The sequence below is a fragment of the Electrophorus electricus genome, chromosome 18, assembly GCF_013358815.1.
Source record: "Electrophorus electricus isolate fEleEle1 chromosome 18, fEleEle1.pri, whole genome shotgun sequence".
NCBI lineage: Eukaryota > Metazoa > Chordata > Actinopteri > Gymnotiformes > Gymnotidae > Electrophorus > Electrophorus electricus.
The window spans coordinates 5,359,190-5,381,689 of record NC_049552.1 but is presented as its reverse complement, the minus strand read 5'-3'; the positions used below and the strand labels follow the sequence as shown (position 1 = coordinate 5,381,689).

The following is a 22,500-nucleotide window of genomic DNA, read 5'->3' as shown; positions in this document are numbered from 1 at the left end:
AACTCGAGTCTCTAAAGGTCAGTGTTATGGTGCCGCGACTGACCTTTGCAGGTCTTGCATTGCGGGTGGCAGCGCTGGCACACGTTTTTCTGAGTGTCGCGGAAGTAGTGGGGCGGGCACACGTGCAGACAGACGCCATCCTGCTGGAACAGAGAGTAGCCCTCTCCACAGGCCAGGCAGTGGCTGTTGCCGGCACCTGAGCATTCAGTACAAGACGGGTCACAGCGCTCGCAGGTTCCATTGGCTGCATCGCCATAGAAACTGAGAAAAAAGAAAAGAAAAAAAAAATGCACAAAGCCACAACTGGTATTAATTTACACCACTTTTTGAAATAATGTTTCACAGAATCCCAAGTAGTAGCACTCATTTTAAAGGGGATGTCCAGTTTTTCCAAATTCAACACAATCTGCTCAAATCTTTCAAATGATGACTGGGTTCAACCTTTCCATCAGTAATGCAGCACTAGGACACAATCTCTAAAGGGAAATACTGGTGAAATGTATCTTTGAAAAGATGTTAAAAATTCCTGTTACACTACCTGGATGTGTGATCTGTCCTCTTTTGAGAGTCAAATATTAATCTGTTTATGAACATAAACTGACATGCCTTATACTTCAGGACCTTATTGTACAATCCCTGCTATTCCTCTTTCTGTCAGAGTATAGCTTGTATCACATCTCTGGCCGATCATTCTTATCAATTCTGAACGCTGAAGCACAAAAAACTGGCGAATAAGGTTCCATTTGGTGTCCCCATCAACAACTTTCTCACAGACATTTTGGTGGTTTGTAATGGGAATAAAGTTTACTTAATTATATGTCATCTTTTGTTGGTCAAAGTGAGTAAGAAATTGTCCACAGAAGCCTGGTAGAAGAGGTTGAAGCTGAAGTTGCCAGATGTCATCTAAGGCATGCTCTTTATGCCATCATATCTGTGAGCCCATGCAATCCAAGTGCTGTGCACCTGGTAAGGCAAAACTGCGCTGGATATTTAATAGCACGGCCTTGGGAAGGCCTTCTGTTAGAAATAAAATGTAACATCGTAGGATCGGTTTGCAACGTGCTATCCACATCGGTTTATTTTTAAGCGGCTTGTTAAGAGCCTGACTGAAAGAAGCGTTTAAAAGACGTATTAAAGTTTAATGTTATGTGCAAACGGTCCATGTGTTTTGAACAATCGACTGGGGGTTGAGAGCCACTTGAGGTGCCACTCAGAAGACATCTCTCCACAGCCTGAAAGTACTCAGCATGGAGAGGACAATCGTGGAAAGCTCCTCCTAGGCTTATCGGTGTGGAGGCCAACACACAGCAACTGCCCATGCATATAGTTTTAATTGTTTTAGCTGACATATCTGCATCTCCAAGGTCCTGCGAGTGTAAGAACAGAATGTTCTGCAAAGATAAGTTCCAACATATTGTAAAAACATCACAGGCTGCTTATTTCATGGTTTTGCTTAACGCATGCCAAAACTTGGAGTTGTGGGATAGTAAGAGTCTATTGCAAAGTTTACAAAAAAGAGATTTTTCCCACAAGCAAAGGGGGTCAAATTAACTGGGACAGAAACTCAAACAGTGACAGACTCATGGGTTTTTCCTACACGTTTATGTATTAGGTTTTTGCACCTGAGGTGAGCTGTGCTTGCCATTTGAATGTGCTGCCCTCTAGTGATGGCATCATGACATAAACGCCAGTCATAATGACTGCAGAATCTGACAAATCGAACATGAATATACTACTAATCTGAGTTATTCCACCGCAGTGGTCATCCTCATTTTCTGCATTTTTTGCCTTTGCCTCTTTGAAGATCATACTGCTAACTTTTCATTCCAAGACACGGTCCCTTAGTTTAGATTTAGACCACCAAGCATCCCACTGGAAGACACAAGTGGCGAGAGAAGCAAAGCAGTGTCCCTGCGAGGGGATGAGCTTGACGCCCTGCACCTGGAAGGGCATTTCGCCACACAGCTGCCTTCCCTCTTGAAGTGGCCCGCTTTGCAGCTGAGGCAGTTGGTACTGTGATGCCCGCTGCACGTGGCACAGGTCGCATAGCACTTGGTACACTTGCGCCTTTCATCATCACCATAGTAACCATCCGGACATGTAGCGACGCACGTGCGATCTGTTTTGAGGGAAGACAATATTGTCCACCTTTGTATTTAGCTTCAAGTAATAACAAAACAGAACTGTAATAAATGTAAAATGTAACAACATGTATTCTAGTATGTTCAAAGTTGGCCTATCTTGTGGGAACACACAAGCCATTGGGGAGGACCAAAAAACAAATATACAAACAAAACACAAACAACAGGAATGTGAGGAAGGTTCTCTTGAGCTGGTCGTGACTGCTGTTTAACAGTCAGACTGGCACAAGGGTAGGGCTAGTGTCAGCAATGGGCTGGAGGGCAGACTTACCATGCAGGAAATGGCCGGCGTAGCAGCCCACGCATTGGCGCGGTCCGGCCTCCGCACAAAGGAGACAGCTGGGATGGCACGGCAGGCAGTGGCCGTGCTTGTTGTCGAACGTGCTCTGGGAGCAGTTGCTGGCAAATTGGCAGCGTCCTTCAGCAGCCATCCTGGCGCGGGGCCCGCAGCTCAGGCACGAGGCAGGGCCCGGCCCAGAGCACGTCAAGCAGGACCTGTCACAGGCTGGGAGACGGACATGCCTGGTGAGCGTTGCCAAGTCAGCTTTCATCCCAGGCCAGCCCATGTACATGCCACTCATTCTCTTACAGTAACCCGTAACCCTATAGTGCAAATTCGATCCGCTCAGTTCATGGAAATGAGATGGTACTGAATCTACACCTCACTAATGATGTTCACAACTGAGAGCAGGAGTCTGACTTTCATTGTAGTGGGTGTACCCACTATTTCAATTTACTCTATGTAACCAGCTAGATATGTATCATCTAAAGTCTCTATCCCTGGTGCTGGAAAACTCTTGAGACATCAAACACACATGGAAAATCCCCGTAGCTGCTCAAGTTAAAGCTTACTAATGAGAAAACTATGAGTCTTCTTAAAAATGGCTGAATATATGGGCTGATGAAAGATTTTCCAAGGAAACCTTCATGTTAGTCTAAGGCAAATATAAATTATATGAACGCAAACCCATGAAGCATGTATATCATAGTGCACTTAAGATTCATTACTGGGTCCAATTTCTTCACTCATCTTTGGGTGTAAGAAAAAGACAGACATTCTATCTTCTTTATTTACAAGGCCCCTGCTGACTTTGCAGTCGTGCAGACATGCATACATTACTTCTCCTTTGAAAGTTAGACATATAAATTACAATTGTTTTCTGTAACTGGGTTTCCAGGGGCTTCATGACTCAGTTGGACCACCTATCTTAAATTAAAAAAAACCTTTTTCATCCCACTACCATTTCATCTGTCTTGTGACCATATGAACCTTTGTGTTGAATACAGAGCTTGTATGAACCCAGGGTTCACATAACCTATTTCTAGATCCCTGTAATTACTCTTTCCTCATGCATTTGTGCACACACAATAGAGGAAGAACAGAGGAGTGTGTGACTGTGCACTGATGTGGTGATGGTGCGGCCAGGCATGGCAAGAAGACAGGAAGAGAGATGGATAATCACGGCATGCCCGGCAGTGGAGCACAAAAAAAGAAAAAAGAAAAAAAACAAAAAAACATGGCGTATAGTCCAAATACAGCCTGAGACGCAAGAAAGTCCCGCCAAGATCAGACAGAAACACAAACAGTCCAGCACAGACAAAACACTGACGTAGGCTCTTTGGGGAAAAAAAAAAAAAAAAAAGACAGAAAAATGATGATATATGGTACCGAATGCCATTTTGTATAAGACCGAACAGCCTAGGTCTATAAGAGTAAGCTGTCCAACATCTGTGCAGCATCTGGTTATGCAATGTCTAGCTATTGTTTTTACAGCAGCAGCCATGGCTTATGTGGTTTGGTATACATACTCCAATACAATTCATGTAATTATGACAAATTAGGAGACCTCAGAATGAGTTTCTAGCATATCAAAGTGTTGACTGGTCTCAAAATACCAGACTGTGTGTTTGAAACTTTTAGGTTTTAGTATATGAGAACTACTCCATTGGCCATAATTACAGTAAGAAAAATATAACAATTTTTTGACTGTTTGCACCATTTTAACATGCCTTATGGGTTTATTTGAATAAAATACATTAAAAGTGATGCGTGTTGTGTTGATGTATAAACCAGACATGGTGGTGTATTTTTCAGATTGTAAGTACCCCTGCACTCAGTCTTGTCCTGGTACGTATCGGAAGGACAGGTGTGGAGACATGCTCCATTGTAGAGGACGGCCACGGGATCCTGGCATGATATGCAGTTGTCTTCGTCATGCCCGTCACAGTCTGTGCAGTCGGCATGACAGCGTGTGCACTTCTTTTCCTGCACATCTGTGAAGTAGCCTCTGGGGCACTGGTCCAAACATCTGCCCTCATGCAGGAAATTGTACTCCTCACATTCTGAGAAAGAGAGAATGAGAGAGAACGAGAGAGAACGCATTTCACCCTACGGTAAGTTTCAGTAAAAACTGAAACTAAATTCGAGTAGATCCTTCAAAATCTCAGCTTCAGCATTTTTTGTCCCTGGGGTGCAGCTGTTCAAGACTATGTGCAGCTTTTCAGGTGACTCTTCGCCAAACTACCACTACTCTCTTTTCTCCAGTGGGACGGAGCAGAGGTGCTCACCACTGCACTGGCCTCTTCCGCGGCATGTTCTGCAGTCGGCAGGGCACCGCTCGCATGCATCGCCCATGACATAGTAGCGCTCGGGGCAATGGGCCACGCACGTTTGGCTGTAGAGCAGGTACTGCTGCTCACAGCTCAGGCAGTGCTGGGCATCGCCCTCACAAGAAGCGCAGTGCATGGCACAGGCATGGCACACTCCGCCGTCAGGGTAACCCCTGGGAAGAGGCAAATGAGATGTTTGAAATGGTGTGGAAAAAAGAAGAGAGAGAGAGTAAGAAAGAAAGAGAGAAAGAGAGAGAGAGACACACACACAGACAATACACACTTCTGGCACTCTGCAACACATGAGCCGTTCTGTACGTAGAGGTGACCTGGGCCTGACTGGCACTTGAGGCAGTGATGAGCATCCTGGCACGCAAGGCAGCCTGATGGGCAGGACTCACAGTGCCCACTCGTCCTGTTCCCAAATGTACCGGCAGGGCAGGGTGATACACATGTATGCCTGTCTGCAACCAAAAACTTGTCTGTGGAAAGACAGATGCAAAGGCACAGGTGCACGTATACACACACGCACACACGCGTGCGCACACACACACACACACACACACACACACACACACACGCGTGCGCACACACACACACACACACACACACACACACACACACACACACACACACACACACACACACACACACACACACACACACACACACACACACACACACACACACACACACACACACACACACACACACACACACACCCTCAGATGGGTAACTTTAAAGCAGTTGTTGAATAAGAGATTTCTCAGGTGAAGCCAACATCTCTTTAGGGTAGGTATGGACAGTTAACCCACTCACCATCCTTACAGGCACTGCACTGGTCAACGTGAGACCCCCAGCACAACTTGCAGGCAGGATGACACTGTTCACAATCTCCCTGCCCTACACTCCCACAGACACAGAGAGACACATACACACGCATTGGGAACAGCCAAACAGAAGGCACTCACACCGTAAGCAGTCATTTTAAGAAAGTCTGACTATATTTCCTATCACCAAGATGTCTAATCAGGCACACTGAAACTAGTTACTCATTATAATCCCTAGATGCCATACCCTCATAAAATGGAAAAATTATAAATGCATTTTCCATGTTCATGTGGTTAATTCGATGACACTTGAACCACTGGACACAGAAGAAAAACCATCCAAAACCTCCATACCAGGATTACACAGCACCTCACATTTCAAAAGGGACAACTGGAGACTTCCAGCTAAACCAGACCTGACCAAGGAGACAACTTACTGTTAACGAAGTGAAAGTTGGCACAGCTGACGGCTTTGCTGATGTTGATGCACTGCCCATCGACTAAGCGCATGCCATCTTCACAGGAGTCACAGTCGTTGAAGAACGGGCCACCACATGAGCGACAGTCGCGGTGACAGGGCTCGCACTCACGTCTGGAATCTCCATAGAAACCTTCCTCACAGTGACTCACACATGTGCTGTCTGGAAGATAATTTCGAATATGCATACACGCACTCAAGTTCAAACAAGGTGTGGCGTGCAGGTCACTAGCAACAAAAAGTCCTGATTACCATTGTAAATGCAAATCACAAGTTGATTGACAAATCCTTTACTTACTAAAAACTCAATTATGCATTTATAAAATTGGGAGGGTGTAACAACATGAATAACTATTCTAAGACAGGATGTGGCTGATAACCGTAACAAAACACCCAAAGAAAGAATGAAGCTGTCCATTTCAGCTAGGCTCCTCCCAGCTATAAATTAGAGGTGGGATGGGTTCATGGGCTGGTAGCAGCATGTCTGGTTCTCCTCACTTTCCAACCATATGCACCTCGCTCCGTCTTTCTCAGGAAGCCACATGCACGTACGCACATATGCATACGATCAGACTCTTTAAAGCTGGAGTCAGACCGGCAGTCGCAAACAGGCACACAGCACGTACACAACTTGATGCCCATTTCTGTTTGCCTGTAACTTCATACCTGCTGACAAGAAGAAAGCCTCTTCACAAAGGTAACACTGAGACCCATCACAGTTGACACACTGGTCGTCACACTGACTGCATGTCATGCTAGCGTCATCTCCAAATGTTCTCTCGGGGCAGATCTTGTAGCAGCTTGCCTCCAATCTGGAGAAGCAAAACATTGTTCATGTAGAAAGCATGAACATATGGAACTTCATATTTAGATTTCCATGGTACAGGGGTGAAAACACATAAAACATACTGGTAATAGCCTTCCAAACAGGACACGCAGTGCTGCCGATTTACTGATGAACAAAGAGAAGAAATTTATTAGTGAAATAAAATATTTCAGTGATTTGGAACCTAGAGCCAGTCATTTCTGCAGTTGTATCCTCTTCCAAAAAGACTAAAATAAAAGAAGTCTGACCTAATTAAACAATACATTGACAGTGCATTAGATTATTCCTGGAACCAAATTATGGCAAGATTCACAGCGTTACACATTCATAGTTATACGTGCAACTCATTTCACACTGGGCCAAAATGTATGGGCTTAAACAGTTTCATTAATAGGGCATTCAACATAATGAGCTCCCATTACCTAAAAGAGGGCAAGGTAACATTGTTCAACCCTAAAAGACAAATTTTCTTTCTGGTTATTTCAAGACAGTTTTGAAGCGACATACTGCTGCCCCAAATCAATGATCGCGTTTAATTAACTGAGAGGAATAAAGCATAAAAGTCTAGATCTGTAAGGCGCAATATGGAACTGAGAGCATCACAACCAAGCAAACCACAAACACTTGGTAGGTTGGATTATATGTTCAAGCTACACCAGAGCATGAAAAGCCGGTGTACACCGATTGACGTTAATACCAGAAATTATTTATTGTAGATGAAGCCACGTTTGGATCTGTTATAACAAGGCCTAACGTTCCTCCCTGCATAGACCAAGGAGAGCGTGAAGAGGAAAAACTCGAGGAATTCCCATCAGACACACTCTCGCTCATGTTGGATCTGATCCTGTTTTTCCATGCCTAATTACACACAGCTCAGCGCACCAGCATGGATCTGGCGCTTTGATGGTCTGCACGCAACGTGGTGTGACACCTTTAGCATCTTTTCAGCTTCAAATTTAAGTAGTCGAGTGAAGTGCAATGAGAGACATTGCGAGATAGCACCCCGATCTTGCTAACCACACACATAGTGGAGATGACTCTTTCAATCATAAACAATGGTGTGAGACTGTCAAACAAGCAAGGAGGTCTAACGATGGCTAACGTGAAACAAGCATGAGTAATTTTTAGATAGATTCAGATTATTCAGAAAGAAAACTCATGGACATAGCAAGCTGTAACCCATAAATGCCACAAAAATGTGGTTAATTCCAAAACTCATCCAGTAAAAACACTCCTTCAAACGAAGAGGTGACTCAGTACAGGTTTGAATTTCAGCTCGACCAGATGCCATTTATTGCTTGGAATCTTGGGGAAAATAGTTGCCCGTATTCTCAAAGGGAGGGGGCAGTGTTAATTATTGAAGCAGGTCCTTTTCTCCACCTTCACTAAGCAACAGACCAGCCAATCAGGCACCAGGTTCACCTGCTCCTCCCTCTTTGTGTCCCATCCCCCCCACGGGCATCAGAAGTGCTTGACAGCGCTGTTTGTAAAGGTGTTTGCACAGATACACAGCAACATCTATTAAAAGCTCTTTATTTGTCGGTGTAGAACGATGTAGATTTTGATCGCTATGAATGACATTTTTTTTTTAAAAAACAAAAAAACTGTTGCAGTACCTACCACTGAGGCACTTCTGGCAGCCTTCTTCACAGGGAACACAGTCATCATTTTCTGTGTTGGCCACCTCATCTGTACACAGCATGGTTATTTCAGTACAAAGATCAGTGCCGAGAGGATGGTCACAAAGAACAGTCTTTGAAAGCCAATTTAAAAGAGAGAGAGGATTTATAAGAACCTGTTATGTAAAAAATAATTAGAGCAGGAGAAGGGCCTTGTTTGTGAGCAAGGGAGTGTGTATAGTGCGTGTGGAGCTAAGCCCTTGGGCCATGGCAGAGGATCTGTTTATACACGTCTACCACTGTCCACTGTCCACTGTCTCGAACACTAAAATCTGTATCTTAGTCTGTATCTCATTCAAACTCTCCCTCATTACCTCTTTAGCTTACTACAGCTCACTTTAAAAGGTGTAAAGGAGATTAGATCAACTGCTGTGCATGTTATGACCATTTAAACAACAAAAACTACTTCAGATTTTCCTGACATACTGATTACCAAGGGTTGTGAAACTGAGGCTTGACTTTATTGCCCTGAAAAAGATTTATAAAAAAAAAACCAAAAAAAAAAAAACCTACTCTGTATTAAAATTTGTTCAGATAAATTAAATTTGAAATGTTCAGGACACACACAGGCGAGAAACAGCACTCTACAAACTCAGGAACGTTTTACCCGTTGCACATTCCAGTTTGACACACACCCCCTGCTTGGGGTAGTAGTGAGAAGCGCAGCGGACGCAGTGGCGCTCAGTGACGCACACCACGCAGTTGGCCGGACACGGCTCGCACGTGCTCTTCGTGGAATGGTAGTGGCCCTGTGGGCAGTGACCACGGCACTCGCGTCCAAACAGGTAGCGCTCCACCTCAAACTTATCTGTCATAAATTGGAACAATAAAAAAACAAACACAAACAAACAAACAAACAAAAAAAACCCACACACTATATTAAAATACAGAAACAATAGAATCAATCACTAGCTAGCTGTATTTCTATACTGAAAAGGATGCAAGATTAAACATTGTGTTATAGGAAAGATAGCTCACAGCTAGGAAGCTAAACTATTACAACCGCCCTAGTTTCGCTGCTTTTGTGGTAGTCAAAAACGTCCTGTTTGAGACACCTTAAAGTTCAGCTGTGTTTTCATTTCTTTACTCGGTAAATATCTTAAGACTTAATTCTACTATTTAGATAGGCAGGTTAGCTAGGTTAACCAAGTCAGCTAATTAGGTGTTCCTCAACCATCTACGTTAACGTTAAAATCACCTCATCGATAACGCTACCTATGGTAATTCAGACACTTAATTATCACACATGGTTTATACTGCTAATTACTTATTTCAGTTGAACATTTTATGGATATATATTCTGAAGGCTTTGACTTTTTTGTTTTCTTGTTAAAAGACAAGTTTCCTCCGTGAAGATGTTACCTAGCCCGCTAGCTAACATAACCTAGCTAAGTAGCTAACATTTTCAGCATCGTGAGCGTACAGCTAGTTAATAATTGGAAATTTTTCTCGAAACTTGGGTAGATTTGCCTACAGAGTAGAAAACCGCCGGACAGTACCACGATAGGAATGGATGGTTAAAGTTCGGGAGCAAAGGTAGGTCATGTGCAGGATAAATTGATGATGCCTGAAGTTAGGCTAGCAGTAGTGTTTGGTAGCCTAGTGGCATGACTGGAAATGCTAACGCTAGATAGCCTTAGCTATTGCTACCTTTGCTGCAAGTGGTGCATTTGTCAGGACCCTGGTCATCACAGTCCTGGCATGTATGGTGACAGCGATGACACTGATCGTCCCTCTGATATTTCCCAGAATCGCAATTCATCACACACCGTCCCTCATCAAGTATTCTGTATAACAGACAAATGGGTACCATCTTGAATGTAGTTTAACATTAAACTTCTGTCTTAGACACAAGCCCAACCATTACCTTCTCTTGGTGCAATTCTGGTGAACGGTTTACCGGTATGGAGGGTCTGGTATAGTGTCACCAGTCAGTTTACCTGGAAACCCCACAGCTGAGGCAGTCATCTCTCTTTGGTCCTGCACACTTGTAGCAAGTAATGTCACATGTTTTACATTTTCCAGTTTCACTTATATATTCACCTGAAGAAGAAATTAAGGAAACTGTTTCAAATTTCAGTTTAGCATGGGGGGGGATCTTTTCATAACTAACTTACTACAGTCATTATATTATAAATTTGTATTTTTAGAAGACGTCCATTGTACTTCACACACACAAATGACTGTTGTGTACTGACAAGTTACAGATAAAGTCAGGAAAAGCTTACCTTTGTTTTACCTTTTCACATGTTTAAAGGTATGGAAAAGGGCTATGGGAGTAAGCCAAACTGATTCATGTTTTGGATTCTAGACAATGCAGTCATACTCCACATACAACAATTAAAAACACTTTCAGTGCATGCAAACCCCATACCATGATTAAACCTCATTCATTACAACAGATGGGTCACAGTCAGTATGTTAAGGATAAGGCTGTAAATCAGAGTTGAGTCTAAAGGTGTTCTGAGAAAACATTCAAGGTTTGTGGATACCTTGAATGTTTTCTCAGAACACCTTTAGATTCCTACTCAAAATGGCTTTGGGTAAATATTACATTTATATGATGCTTTTATCCAAACCATCTTACAATTATGATTGATTACAACTTTAGGGTTAAGGGCTAAGCTCAGGGGCCCAACAGTGGCAACTTGGCAGTGGTGGGGCTTGAACCAGAAACCTTCCAATTACAAGTCAAATACCTTAACCATGGAGCTACCACTGCCCCAACATGCTCACATTTACCAAGATCAAATAGTCAAGCTCTGAATAGATGAGTACAAAATCTAATATTAACTGATGTCTGCAACAGACTGAAAAGAGGACTGCATTCTATGGGAATGGAGTAGGTATAGTCCTCTCTAATTTTTCTGTTTGCTAATAGCAAACATCAAAAGAAATGGTTATGATCTGTTACAGAATTATTTTAAGTTATAAAGATTCTTAAAATGCAACCATTCAACAGAAATAGAGCCACCACAACATTGGTGCAATGCAGTGGGGCCCTGAAGGAGACTAAAGACACCCAGTATAACCTCTGACCTCAAGCCAATGCACACATTCGTGCACAGCTGGGAGTGTTCCCATAAAGATAGCGGGAGATCTTAAGCAAAGTGACTTTCCCTCTGACCTCAGCTTTACACTATGATGCACCCTATTGCATTCCAGTGACCCCAAATAGAACACCCACTGAATACCTCCATGACTACATCTGGCACTACACAACCCTAATTAATTTGCTGGTCATTTGCTTTAAAGAGCTAGAGTTTATGATCCAAAGCCCATGTCATGCCATTCTTAGAAAGTGGGGAAAGCTTGTCACTAACAACTTGAGTCAATTTAATATTCATCTGGAAGTGACGCTCTCAAATTAGCCAGTGATGTACATAAGATAAGCACATTAAAACCATATAAAAAGTTCCAACTAAATTTCTCTTAAAAAGCATCAGCGATGCCTATAAAATGTAATTCTGAACTGATATGTTCATGTAAAGGATCTCTGAAATATTTTTGCATAAAACTCAGAAAACTACACAAAGAAGATGAGAAAAGCTTGACATTCATATGGAGATAAACACATTCAACAGCTGTGGCCAGTAGAGAGAAGAGGGAGGTTATTAACTGGACACAAACCAATTATTTCTTAAAACACCACCACTGAGCATGACTGCTATGAGAATAGAGTCCCACTTGATGCATATAAAATGTACAAAACAGAGAATCACTCTTGCTAGAAGAATACATGTGAAAAATGACCAAGAGTGAAAACAAAAACATTTGGCACAACTAAATGACTAATTTAGCTGGCCAAGTTACATCAGTTATGAAATTAATCTCAATAACCCTAACCTAAATGCAAACAAACCATCTCCTACTGCAAATAAAGTGGTATAAATCTGCACTTATGGTAGATTTCCCTAAAAAAATACTGAACATTTGCTATTCATTTTCAGTATATGATATTTGCAGATATTTAAATATTTCTTGGGGCATTGGTACATAGTTATGTTTCTTACCATACATTAACTTCCCACAATAATAGGAGGAAAATCACACATGGTTTTGCCATTCAAAACCTGATAAGGGGGAGGGTCTTAAAGTGAAGGGTACCATAGACATTCAGACAATTTTCTTATAGAATGAAACAGCCAAAGGTCAAAATAAAGTTGCAGTGCAGATAGTTCCTTTTAAACGCACGATCTCTCTAGAAGGGCTACAGCACATACGATGGACTTGGGATTCTCTTGTTCAAGCAAAGAATTGTTCTATTCAAAACAAAGAAGCCCTTTTATGAGGAAAACAAGGAAACCAACACATTCCTGCACTACAACCTGACTGTAACAGTTGGAATTATCGGTTTCATAGCCCCACTTCAAAAAGACTTTTTACATCATTTTGTAAGTCTGCACCATACTTGTTTGAACTTTTCCATTAGTAATTGTGTATAAAGTGCAAGTAATTCTTACAACAGTGATAAACAACTTTAAAAAGGGAAAGTTATCTGCAGGGTAAAAGCAGTCAAATCTCCTTCAATGACATTATTTAAATAAGCAAAGTAAAAAAAAAAAAAAAAATCTTCTTCATTTGCACTCTCAGAAGAGCCTTGCTTTTATTGTAATGTTCAGTTTTATGTTTATTAATAAAAAGATCAGTAAACTGTTCTGTCCAGTTCTCTCTATGAGACAAAACACTTTTCTGTGGGCCCTTACTACAACAAATCCTTATCTATATTGTGGCATTTGGCTAAAAACAGAAGTATAAAATTTAATTACAAAACATTCTCTTCCATCCCCCCCCCTCACCACAGCAAACAAACCTGGGCTCAAACATTTTAGGTTAATAGTGATCAAATACATATGTACATAAAAAACCCAAAGCATTGCCAGAACACAAAATGTGAAAGTTTTATACAAAGATTTATATAACCCTATATAATATTAGTTATGTAATGTTGCATGTACTGTATTTGCAAAATATTTATGATCATAATGTTCTTTGCATTATGAATACACATTTAGAATAAAGTGGCTGGACAAAATCCCACCCACATATAACAAGACTCATCTGAACTTTGACCATTTATAAATCATTTTTATAAATAAAAAGGTTATGTCATCCAAGCCACATGGCCTAAAACAAAAATAAATCAATTATTCATAAATAAAAGACATAAAAATCTTCTTAGTTTAAGCACAAGTGGATTGGTCAAATGCGTCTTATAGGGATGCAAAACTAGTCCAGTTTGCCTAGTACCATTAGTAAACCTAAAAAATATTTCAGCATATTCTGACCATTTTGAATCAAAGTTCCTTTCTTCCTATGGTGATATTTTGTAGTGGGGAGTATGTATACAGTTATGGTCATTTTTGTCTTCCAAATTTCCATCTGGGTATTAGGCAAATAGTTTCTATGGATTCCCATATAAAAAAAGTGCTAGACCCTGTGTGTCACAGGGGATCCAGCACAACAATGCCAGGGCATCAAAACTGTTGCCCTGGCCACAAATCTGTAACAGTTTCCTGTCAATAGCACCAGTTTTGTCTGCAATAAACCTCTTTTTAAGGAGTACATGAGAATTTATTATGCATTATACTTTAACACACTATTCTAAAACCTAGTCTGAATAATAAACTAAATTGCTGAGGCCATTTGAAGTCCTATCCATACACACACACACAAACACACACACTGTTTTTATATATATATATATATATATATATATATATATATATATATATATAATTATTATTATTATTTTTTTTTAAACAAAAAAACTGACTACTTCAAAAAGACTTTCAAAATGACTCACTTACGCGTAAATGGTTACAACACGACAACGAAGGCTGAACTCATGGATGAAAGGAAAGTTTGACTGAAGGCTATACAGACAGTGCAGTGCATAGCCCACACAAAACCATTATACTGGGCTTCACTGAGTGCCATTTAGCCTTTCGTGACAAGCCATTTAATCCTTTCATTCAAGCCATCCATCACATACTACCTGGACACACTGGCCATACACTGAATTTTAGTATGATTTCATTTCATTCAAAATTTGTGATGGAGTATATGTGCATTATGCAGTTATTCTGTGGTCAATTCAAATTAATTGCTTGCCATGAATGACACGCTACTTTAAGGAAAATTGGGATTCAAATAAAAATGTTTGAACCCTGTTATATAATAAATACAACTTAAAAATAAATCCTATTACTTTATATGTAGTGTATGTTGATGTTGAAGCACATACACGCGCGCGTGTGCACAAAAAAAAAAAAAAAAAGAAAACATGCAGACATATAAGAAGTTATGGATTTCCAAACAGTGAGAACCAGAGTGAAAAGCTGAGCCCCCAACCCTGTGGATTTGGGAGTTCCTGGTAGAAACTGCCACTTGAACCTAGGGCCAAGTCTCTGCTGTACTACAATAAGAAGTCCTGTTTATAGATAAAACTGTAGTCTGAGCTGATCTACTGTTAAGTCTTGTTTATAGCCGAAACTGAGGTCTGATTGACTCTACTGTTAAGCCTTTCCCTTGTTCACAGAGGTGCATCTGAAGCTGTACAACAATAGGCTTCAGTGATGGTTTCAGGTTTATTTATAAAATGCACAAACTGGGCTTTAGTCAGCTTTCATCATGTTTTTAAAAGTTAGGACAAAAGCAAAGAGACATCACTTTGTTCCATCAGTGTGCCTCTCAATCATCTCTGGACCCAAAACAACAAAAAGATACAAACTTTTGGCATCCATGCTTTGGTCACAAAATACTGATATTTGTGATTTGTTGTTTAATTATTGATCCCAGTCGCATCGCCTTGGCAGCTTCTTCCAAAACACACGCACGCACGCACGCATGCACACCCCACACACACACACACACACACACACACACACAGGTAAAAGGTAGGCTTGTTGTAGTTCTGGCACCGAGAAGCCTCTCAGCATAGTCCTGTATTAGAGTTTCTCGATTGGAAATATAAATTAGCGGAAGGTGAGTGGCAGATGGGGCTAGAATGATTCCTTCAGCCCTTTAGAGAACATGTTCTACAGCACAGCTGTTGCAGAACCTTCCGCTGGCACAAATTGTTCTTTTTCACCAACACACAGAAACTTCCCTCAGCCCATGATTCTTCATTTGCTTTCCACAGAGCAGGAAGAGGAGAGAGGAGAGCAAAAACACGGCAGGCGATTGGGCAGTGGACAGGAAATTATGCAGGTGATCATGTCAGGTGACAGGAAACAGGGTTTAAATCCAGTACATGGTTCGAAGAAAGGGGAGTGTCCATGTGTGATTCGGAATCCAACATGATAAGATTTGAAGAAAAAGGTCATAGGGAGGAAAAGGAGAACAAACATTTAGAAAGTGATCATTCAGACAGCAACTCTGGCTATCACTTTTACAGTGGTTGGATAAAACAGGTCACACTGCTGCGGTTATTACTATTGTGTACTTACAAGAAATATCACTAGTTTGCACCACTGTAAAACTGAAGCCTTCAGATTAATTTAAATTTTTCAAAGTACATTTGGATGACACTGCCACTTAGGAGCTCGTCTGTCAATTTAGGATAACTTGTTCAGGTTTGTTGACTATACATACATTTTGAGTATATTTGTAAAGGATATTTGTACAGAGAACATTTTATACAAAAGACTAGAAATGGGGAATAATTGTCAAAAATAAATGTATTTTCATGCTTGATGTAAATGTCTCAAATGGAAAGCCACAGATAAATAATGTAAAAGATAATACAAATTTTTTTAAAAAAGGGAAACCTTTCTGTGAAAGTCAAAAAAAAAAAAATGAAGACAGAACAATTAACAGAAGGATGAGAGTTTAACACCAGAAGCGATCAACTGCATGTATGGCACTCACCATCTTTGCATATAGTGCTGACAAAACACACGCCGTTTTCTAGGTTATAGCCATTCACACAGGTGCTGCAATTGCTGTCCCCAGGGCCTGTGCACGTGTAGCATGTATTATCACACCTGGGCAAGGAAGCAGAGGAAAACAGTCTGACGTCAGAAGAACTGGCACGCCTTTAATTACTCTGTGCTGAGAGCATAGTCGAGGGTGAGCTTGGTGCTGTACTGACTTGCGACAGGACTTCTGGATGTCCCCATTCTCTGCAGTCTGCTCTGACATGTAGTATCCCACGCTACAGCTGGAAACACAGCGCCACTCTTCTAGATAGTAGCCCTCTGCACATTTAATGCATGCCTCCATACCAGTACCTGTGTACAAGACCCCATGCAAGCATGTATTAGATAGCATCTGTAGTAAATGCTGTACAGTTTTGTGTATTATATATATATATATATACACACACACACACACACACACACACACACACACACACACACTGTGTAGATTCCAGATGAATAGATTTCTAAAGAAACAGGATGTTTCAGACAGAGGTTTTTATATAAATTATTATACTACTACTACTACTACTACACAAGTATCCCTGGTGTGAGAGGGTACATATATTGCAAAGGATGTGGGAACTACAGATGCTTCAAAACCCAACATCTAGTCTAAAATCAAAACTAGTAGATCAGTGGTCTAACATCCACAAGCAGCAACAGCTGTCACAACTAGAGATTGACAAGGTACACCATGCTACATCAAGGGGGAGCCACGAGAACGGGTCAGAGGGGAGATCATCCCCCACACCCCAAAACTGGGAATCATGTCCCAATGAGCCTACGCACCAAACTCAACACTAGAGCTGCTGACTTAAGACTGAAGAACACGGCTAAAATGGACAGACTAACAAAACCGAGTAAAATACCCGAAAGGCCGCTGGAAGATGCAGCACTACAGACGGTCACTAATGTGAGCAACCAGATAATATATGCCATACCAACAGTGATAGAGGTGCTTGGCTACAATATGAACACCAAGGGAGTATCCTCTATGGAGAAGGAGGTTGGATAAGGGCAACACAGACAGAAGTCAGCCAGCTATCAGAAATGCAGAAAGGCATGATGAAGGTACCTGAGAAGTAAAAGCAGCTGTCAAGCAGACTGCCAAGCAAAGATTAACAGTGCTGGCTGGCTGTCTAAAGAAGTCCAGGCCAGAAAAATAAATAGGATGTTCTCCCATGAGCCATCCAAAGTGTACTCTCGGTTGCAGGGTAACAGCATAAGAGCCCACTAAAGCTGTAAACTGAAAAATACTGGAAAGGTATATGGGTGAAGGAGGCATCACACAATAATGCCCAGTGGTTAGTGAACCTGAGCGCATACCACAGCAACCTTCCTGAACAGGACCCAGTAACCATCATGCTAGCAGATGTCCAAGAAAGGGTCTCAAATATGGACAGCTTCAGGCCCTGACATGGTTCACACCTACTGGCACAATAAGCTAACTGCTCTCCATGAGCACCTGGCAGCACAAATAAACCAGCTGCTAAATGGAGGAAACCCACCCTGAAGGCTGGACAGTCCTGATCATGAAGGACCCCCAGAAAGGGGCAGTTCCATTCAACTAATTGTCGATAATCTGGCATTATTGCCGCCAAGATGAGTAGGCACATGGTTCAGTATGTTAGCGGGGCCCAGAAACACATTGGCAAGAACACCAGAGGAGCCAAGCATCAGCTACTGCTGGATAAAATAGTCACTCAAGACTATACGACCAGACTGACCAAGCTGTGCATCGCCTATGATTCAGTGCTGCACACATGGATCCTGAAATGCTTGAGGCTGTATAACATCAACAGGATTTCAAGAGCCTTCATTAAGAACTCAGTGGGGCTGTGAAAGATAACCCTAGAGGCCAACTTCAAGCCAATATCACAAGTCACCATCGAGTGCAGGATTTACCATGGAGATGGCCTGTGCCCACTGCTGTTCTACCTAGGCCTGAACCCCTTTAGTGAAATCATCACCAAGAGTGGCTACAGATACAGGCTATGGAATAGAGCAACCAGTCACCACCTCTACATGGATGACATCAAGCTATATGCCAGAAGTAAACAAGATATTAGTTCACTAGTCCATCTCACCAGGATATACAGCAATGGCGTCAGAAAGCCATTCAGACTGGATAAATGTGGTCAGATGGTTACAAAGATAAGTAATGTAGCTACCTGTAGCTACCTGTTCTACTCCAGTAGAACATTTTACTACTGGAAGGTAGCATAATAGATGTTGAGAGCAGCTACATGTACTTTATAATCCCGCAAGCAAATGGGAATCATGAAGAGGCCACAAAGAAAGCAGCTACAGCCAAATACCTACACAGTGAGGCAAATCCTGGGAAGTCAGATGAATGGGAAGGCATTCAACACCTGTGTTCTACAGGGGCATCAGTTACCCTGCTGACATAAGATGGAGGAGGACCACTGACATCAAGACAAGGAAATTCTTCACAATGCACAGAGGGTTTCATCCCAAGTCCAGCACTCAGACTGTATACTAAGTGGATGGAGGGGGCCAAGGACCAGTGAGCATCAGAGCCATCTGGTGCAGGCAGAACCAAAATGATGGCCCCAAGTGATGAAGTGCGAGTACCTCAGATAGCATAAACCTGAGGGGGAGCACAAACCATCCTGGTAGCATAAACCCCTGCACAGTATGTAATGCTGGCAAATGGTGGAAATGGCAGATATGGAGAAATTCTACTACTGGCTCGAAAAGTCAGCACTGAGGCACTAATCATGGCAGCAAAGCAACAAGCTCTGAACATCAATAGAGGCCGAGATCTACCACACCAAATAGGACCCTAGATGCAGGCTGTGCAAAGATGCCCAAGAAAATGCAGCACAACAGTGGGATGCAAGATGCTAACCAGTAGAGTGTACCTGGAATTCCATAACCAAGTACCTGGAATAGGACACAGAAACATTTGTGCAGAGTATGGGCTGAAAGTTCCAAGGTCAAAGTAGGGAAACACTCCCTAAGGTGGTTCAGAATAACCATGCCAAGATCCCATGGAACTTCCAGATTCAAATGGTAATGGATAACCAACCCAGACATAGTAGTGGTGAATAAGCAGCAGAAGAGGGCCATAGTGATAGATGTAGCAATCCCAAGCGATAGCAATATCAGGAACAAGGAACCCCAGAGAGAAGAAATAGAAATGATATGGAAGGTGTAGACAACAGTGTTTCCAGAGTGGCTTTTGACTCCTACTATGCAGGACCCTAAAGCTCTCAGGTCTTTGGTAGAGGACATGAACTTGAAGGGAAATGGACCACCCGGAGGAGGGCAAGTTTTGGGGAGGGGGGATTTTAACACGCACGCTCACCATGGCTGTCAAATGAAGGGTAATGACATTGTTACAAAAACAGAGAATAATTTTTATAAAATTTTACTTTGAGTTCATTATGAAAAAAAAAAAGTTCTAAAGCATACAAATCTAAACTATAGAACTTGTAATGCAAGCCATACATAAAATTGATTCTAAACTCCACAAAGTAGACTGTTCTTGTAAACTTAGACACCAGATGAATGAGAAACCTTGCTAAGCAAAGTCAAGGATGGCTGCTGTGTACCAATGAATTTTAAAATGCTTAGAAAAGGCTCTTCTGAAATGCTGACACAGCCATTTAATTTTTACACACACACACACACACACACACACACACACACACACACACACACACACACACACACACACACACACACACACACACACACACACACACACACACACACAGAGAGAGAGAGAATGTATGCACCTGCACAGGTAGCACAAGCTGGATGGCACTGCTCACATATCCGTTTGTGCCCATTATAGTAGGTGCCAGGCTCACATGTCATCTGGCACTTATTCCCCTGTAGGCTGAGAGAGAGAAAGAAAATCAAGGATTGGGACAGGAAAAGGGGGGAAAAAAAACCAAAACAAAACAAAAACAAACCAATTCTCTCCCTCTGGGTTCAAATTCAGCATTCAAAGCTGATGTTGACAGCATGAAACATCCTTTTGTTTTCAGTATTTCTGCACAAAAAAAATTAGCCTTCCGTTTCCTGCATCTGAAGGGACAGCCACCTAATAAAGCTGTCCTCTAACTGAAATGAACTGCACACTTTGACTAATTACACAGACTTCCTTATGCAGACTGTTACTGTTTGTTTAAAATGTAGCCTTGAATTACTTTTTTTTTTTTTTTTTTTTTTTTTAAAGAGATTGAGTACAGGCATAAAATTTAGTGTGAGGTAAATTTCAGTCTCATTGCCCATCTTTCATACATGCAGTAGTCTAAACAAGTCTGAAAAAGTTAAACAAAGCAAGGATTAAAGTCCAAACGTGCGGGTGAAAAACCTTTACTGCCAATTCGGAGAAGTCACTCCTGGAACACATTACAAAATTGCGCACAGAACACAGCTGCTACACATTAAGCAGGCACTGTATCCCATCTCTCTTCCTCTCCTAATGCCATCTGTGAGTGCTGCAGGAAGGTCCGAGTTGAGCTTGTCCTCTGGAGAATGTAGTGTTTTGCCACATATTTAAAAACATCAACAGCCAGAAATCCACGTCTTGAAGGATGTTTCCACCACCCTCTCAAGATGGGGCCCAAAATGACCATCCCCTCAAGAGCTCTCAATGCAGGTGAAGGAAGTGCATGATTGCCTTCAGTCACGCTCATGATACTGGGTCCTCAAGTTCAAACATGCTAAATGATATAAGTCGATGTTGGAAGCCAACAGGCCGGAGATTCCAGCTACGTTTCCGTCAGAGCTGGAGATTTGGCAAACCAGCAGGACGGTCTAAGTACAACGCTACGCGAACGCACTCGTCTGACTGGAAGGCGCTGAATGGAGAAGCAATTACCTGAGGCCCGGCTTGCACTCTGTGCAGATGTTTGCCGTGGTACAGATCTTGCAGTTCTCGCTGCATTTCCGGCACATGCTGGCGTCTGTGACAAAAACTGCAGAGTTAAACCTCAAACACACTGCAATTATCCCACTGAACTAAAAACTTATTGGATGCTTGGCATGTTACTAGGACTGTGGCTAAGAGTTTGGAGTGTGGAAGGGAAAGATATAAAGATATAAAAGGGTTGGACCTTGTATTAAAATTCAGATTCACCTCCATTGGGTTACTGGGGAGGCCCTTTAATGGCAAAAATACTGTGAAAAGCATAGTGGTGACTTGCCAAGGTCCAGGTAGAAACCCTCGGGGCAAGCGTAGACGCACGTGTGGGCTCCCTCTCGGAGGTAGAGACCAGGCCGGCAAGAAGTACACTGATCGATGCGACTGCCAACGCAGGACTCGCACAGAGGTGAGCACTTTTTACAGCGCCTCTTATCGTCCCGAAAAAAGCCAGACGGACACTCAGGCACACACATCCTGAGGGGGCGAGAGGCAGGGATGGAAAGATAGGAGGGGAAAGGGGGAAACGGACAACTCATGAGCCGACAGCCACGTGGGAGAACCTTTCCCGAGAAACAAAGGCAAAAGTCACAGGCTGAAAAACTCATCAGCTGCAGATGTGTTCATCGAGTGTGACTGCACGTGTGTGTCTGTGTGTGTGTCTGTCTATGTGTGTGTGTGTAGAAAGTTATCAAACAAAACAGAATCCATCACTGAAATGCTTGGAACTAAGATGTTAGCATGTTAGCAAAGGCATGCTGACACACAGCTGTTGTCAGCATGTGTCATGCTGTTTTTCTGGAAGTTAATTTATCCTAACATTTTCTGTTCCAACAAAGCTAGGCAGACTCACTGGAAAAAAAACATAAACAGCAACGTTATAGCTAAGCATATAAGCATTATTTTACAACATTTCAGATTTCGATTCAGTATCAGTCTTTAGGAATCTTTAAAAGCTAGAGTTTTCACATGCTGATATTGGCATTGTGCTGGACATAATGGCCAAGAGTTTAAAAGTTAATTTAAAAAAAAACAAACAAACTAAACATGGGATAGGGATGTACATTTGATACAAGTATGTTTCCATCTGTGTCCCTACTTGTTTCTATAC

General features: G+C 42.0%; 1 protein-coding gene across 1 annotated transcript in view; it reads right to left on the bottom strand.

Annotated features, from left to right (window-relative positions):
• LOC113567651 (proprotein convertase subtilisin/kexin type 5-like) overlaps nucleotides 1-22,500 on the bottom strand; it is a 44,093-nt gene that overhangs the window by 2,442 nt on the left and 19,151 nt on the right. Inside the window, exons 16-34 of the mRNA XM_035536457.1 lie at nucleotides 21,673-21,866; nucleotides 21,348-21,432; nucleotides 20,254-20,357; nucleotides 16,660-16,798; nucleotides 16,437-16,552; nucleotides 10,505-10,607; nucleotides 10,215-10,351; nucleotides 9,172-9,372; nucleotides 8,506-8,574; nucleotides 6,969-7,011; nucleotides 6,726-6,871; nucleotides 6,019-6,222; nucleotides 5,571-5,654; nucleotides 5,035-5,233; nucleotides 4,710-4,924; nucleotides 4,248-4,484; nucleotides 2,413-2,646; nucleotides 1,846-2,119; nucleotides 44-303 (exon numbers count right to left, since the gene is read on the bottom strand). Of these exons, the coding sequence (XP_035392350.1) occupies nucleotides 44-303; nucleotides 1,846-2,119; nucleotides 2,413-2,646; nucleotides 4,248-4,484; nucleotides 4,710-4,924; nucleotides 5,035-5,233; nucleotides 5,571-5,654; nucleotides 6,019-6,222; nucleotides 6,726-6,871; nucleotides 6,969-7,011; nucleotides 8,506-8,574; nucleotides 9,172-9,372; nucleotides 10,215-10,351; nucleotides 10,505-10,607; nucleotides 16,437-16,552; nucleotides 16,660-16,798; nucleotides 20,254-20,357; nucleotides 21,348-21,432; nucleotides 21,673-21,866 (3,044 nt within the window). The remainder of the gene's footprint in view (nucleotides 1-43; nucleotides 304-1,845; nucleotides 2,120-2,412; nucleotides 2,647-4,247; nucleotides 4,485-4,709; nucleotides 4,925-5,034; nucleotides 5,234-5,570; nucleotides 5,655-6,018; nucleotides 6,223-6,725; nucleotides 6,872-6,968; nucleotides 7,012-8,505; nucleotides 8,575-9,171; nucleotides 9,373-10,214; nucleotides 10,352-10,504; nucleotides 10,608-16,436; nucleotides 16,553-16,659; nucleotides 16,799-20,253; nucleotides 20,358-21,347; nucleotides 21,433-21,672; nucleotides 21,867-22,500) is intronic.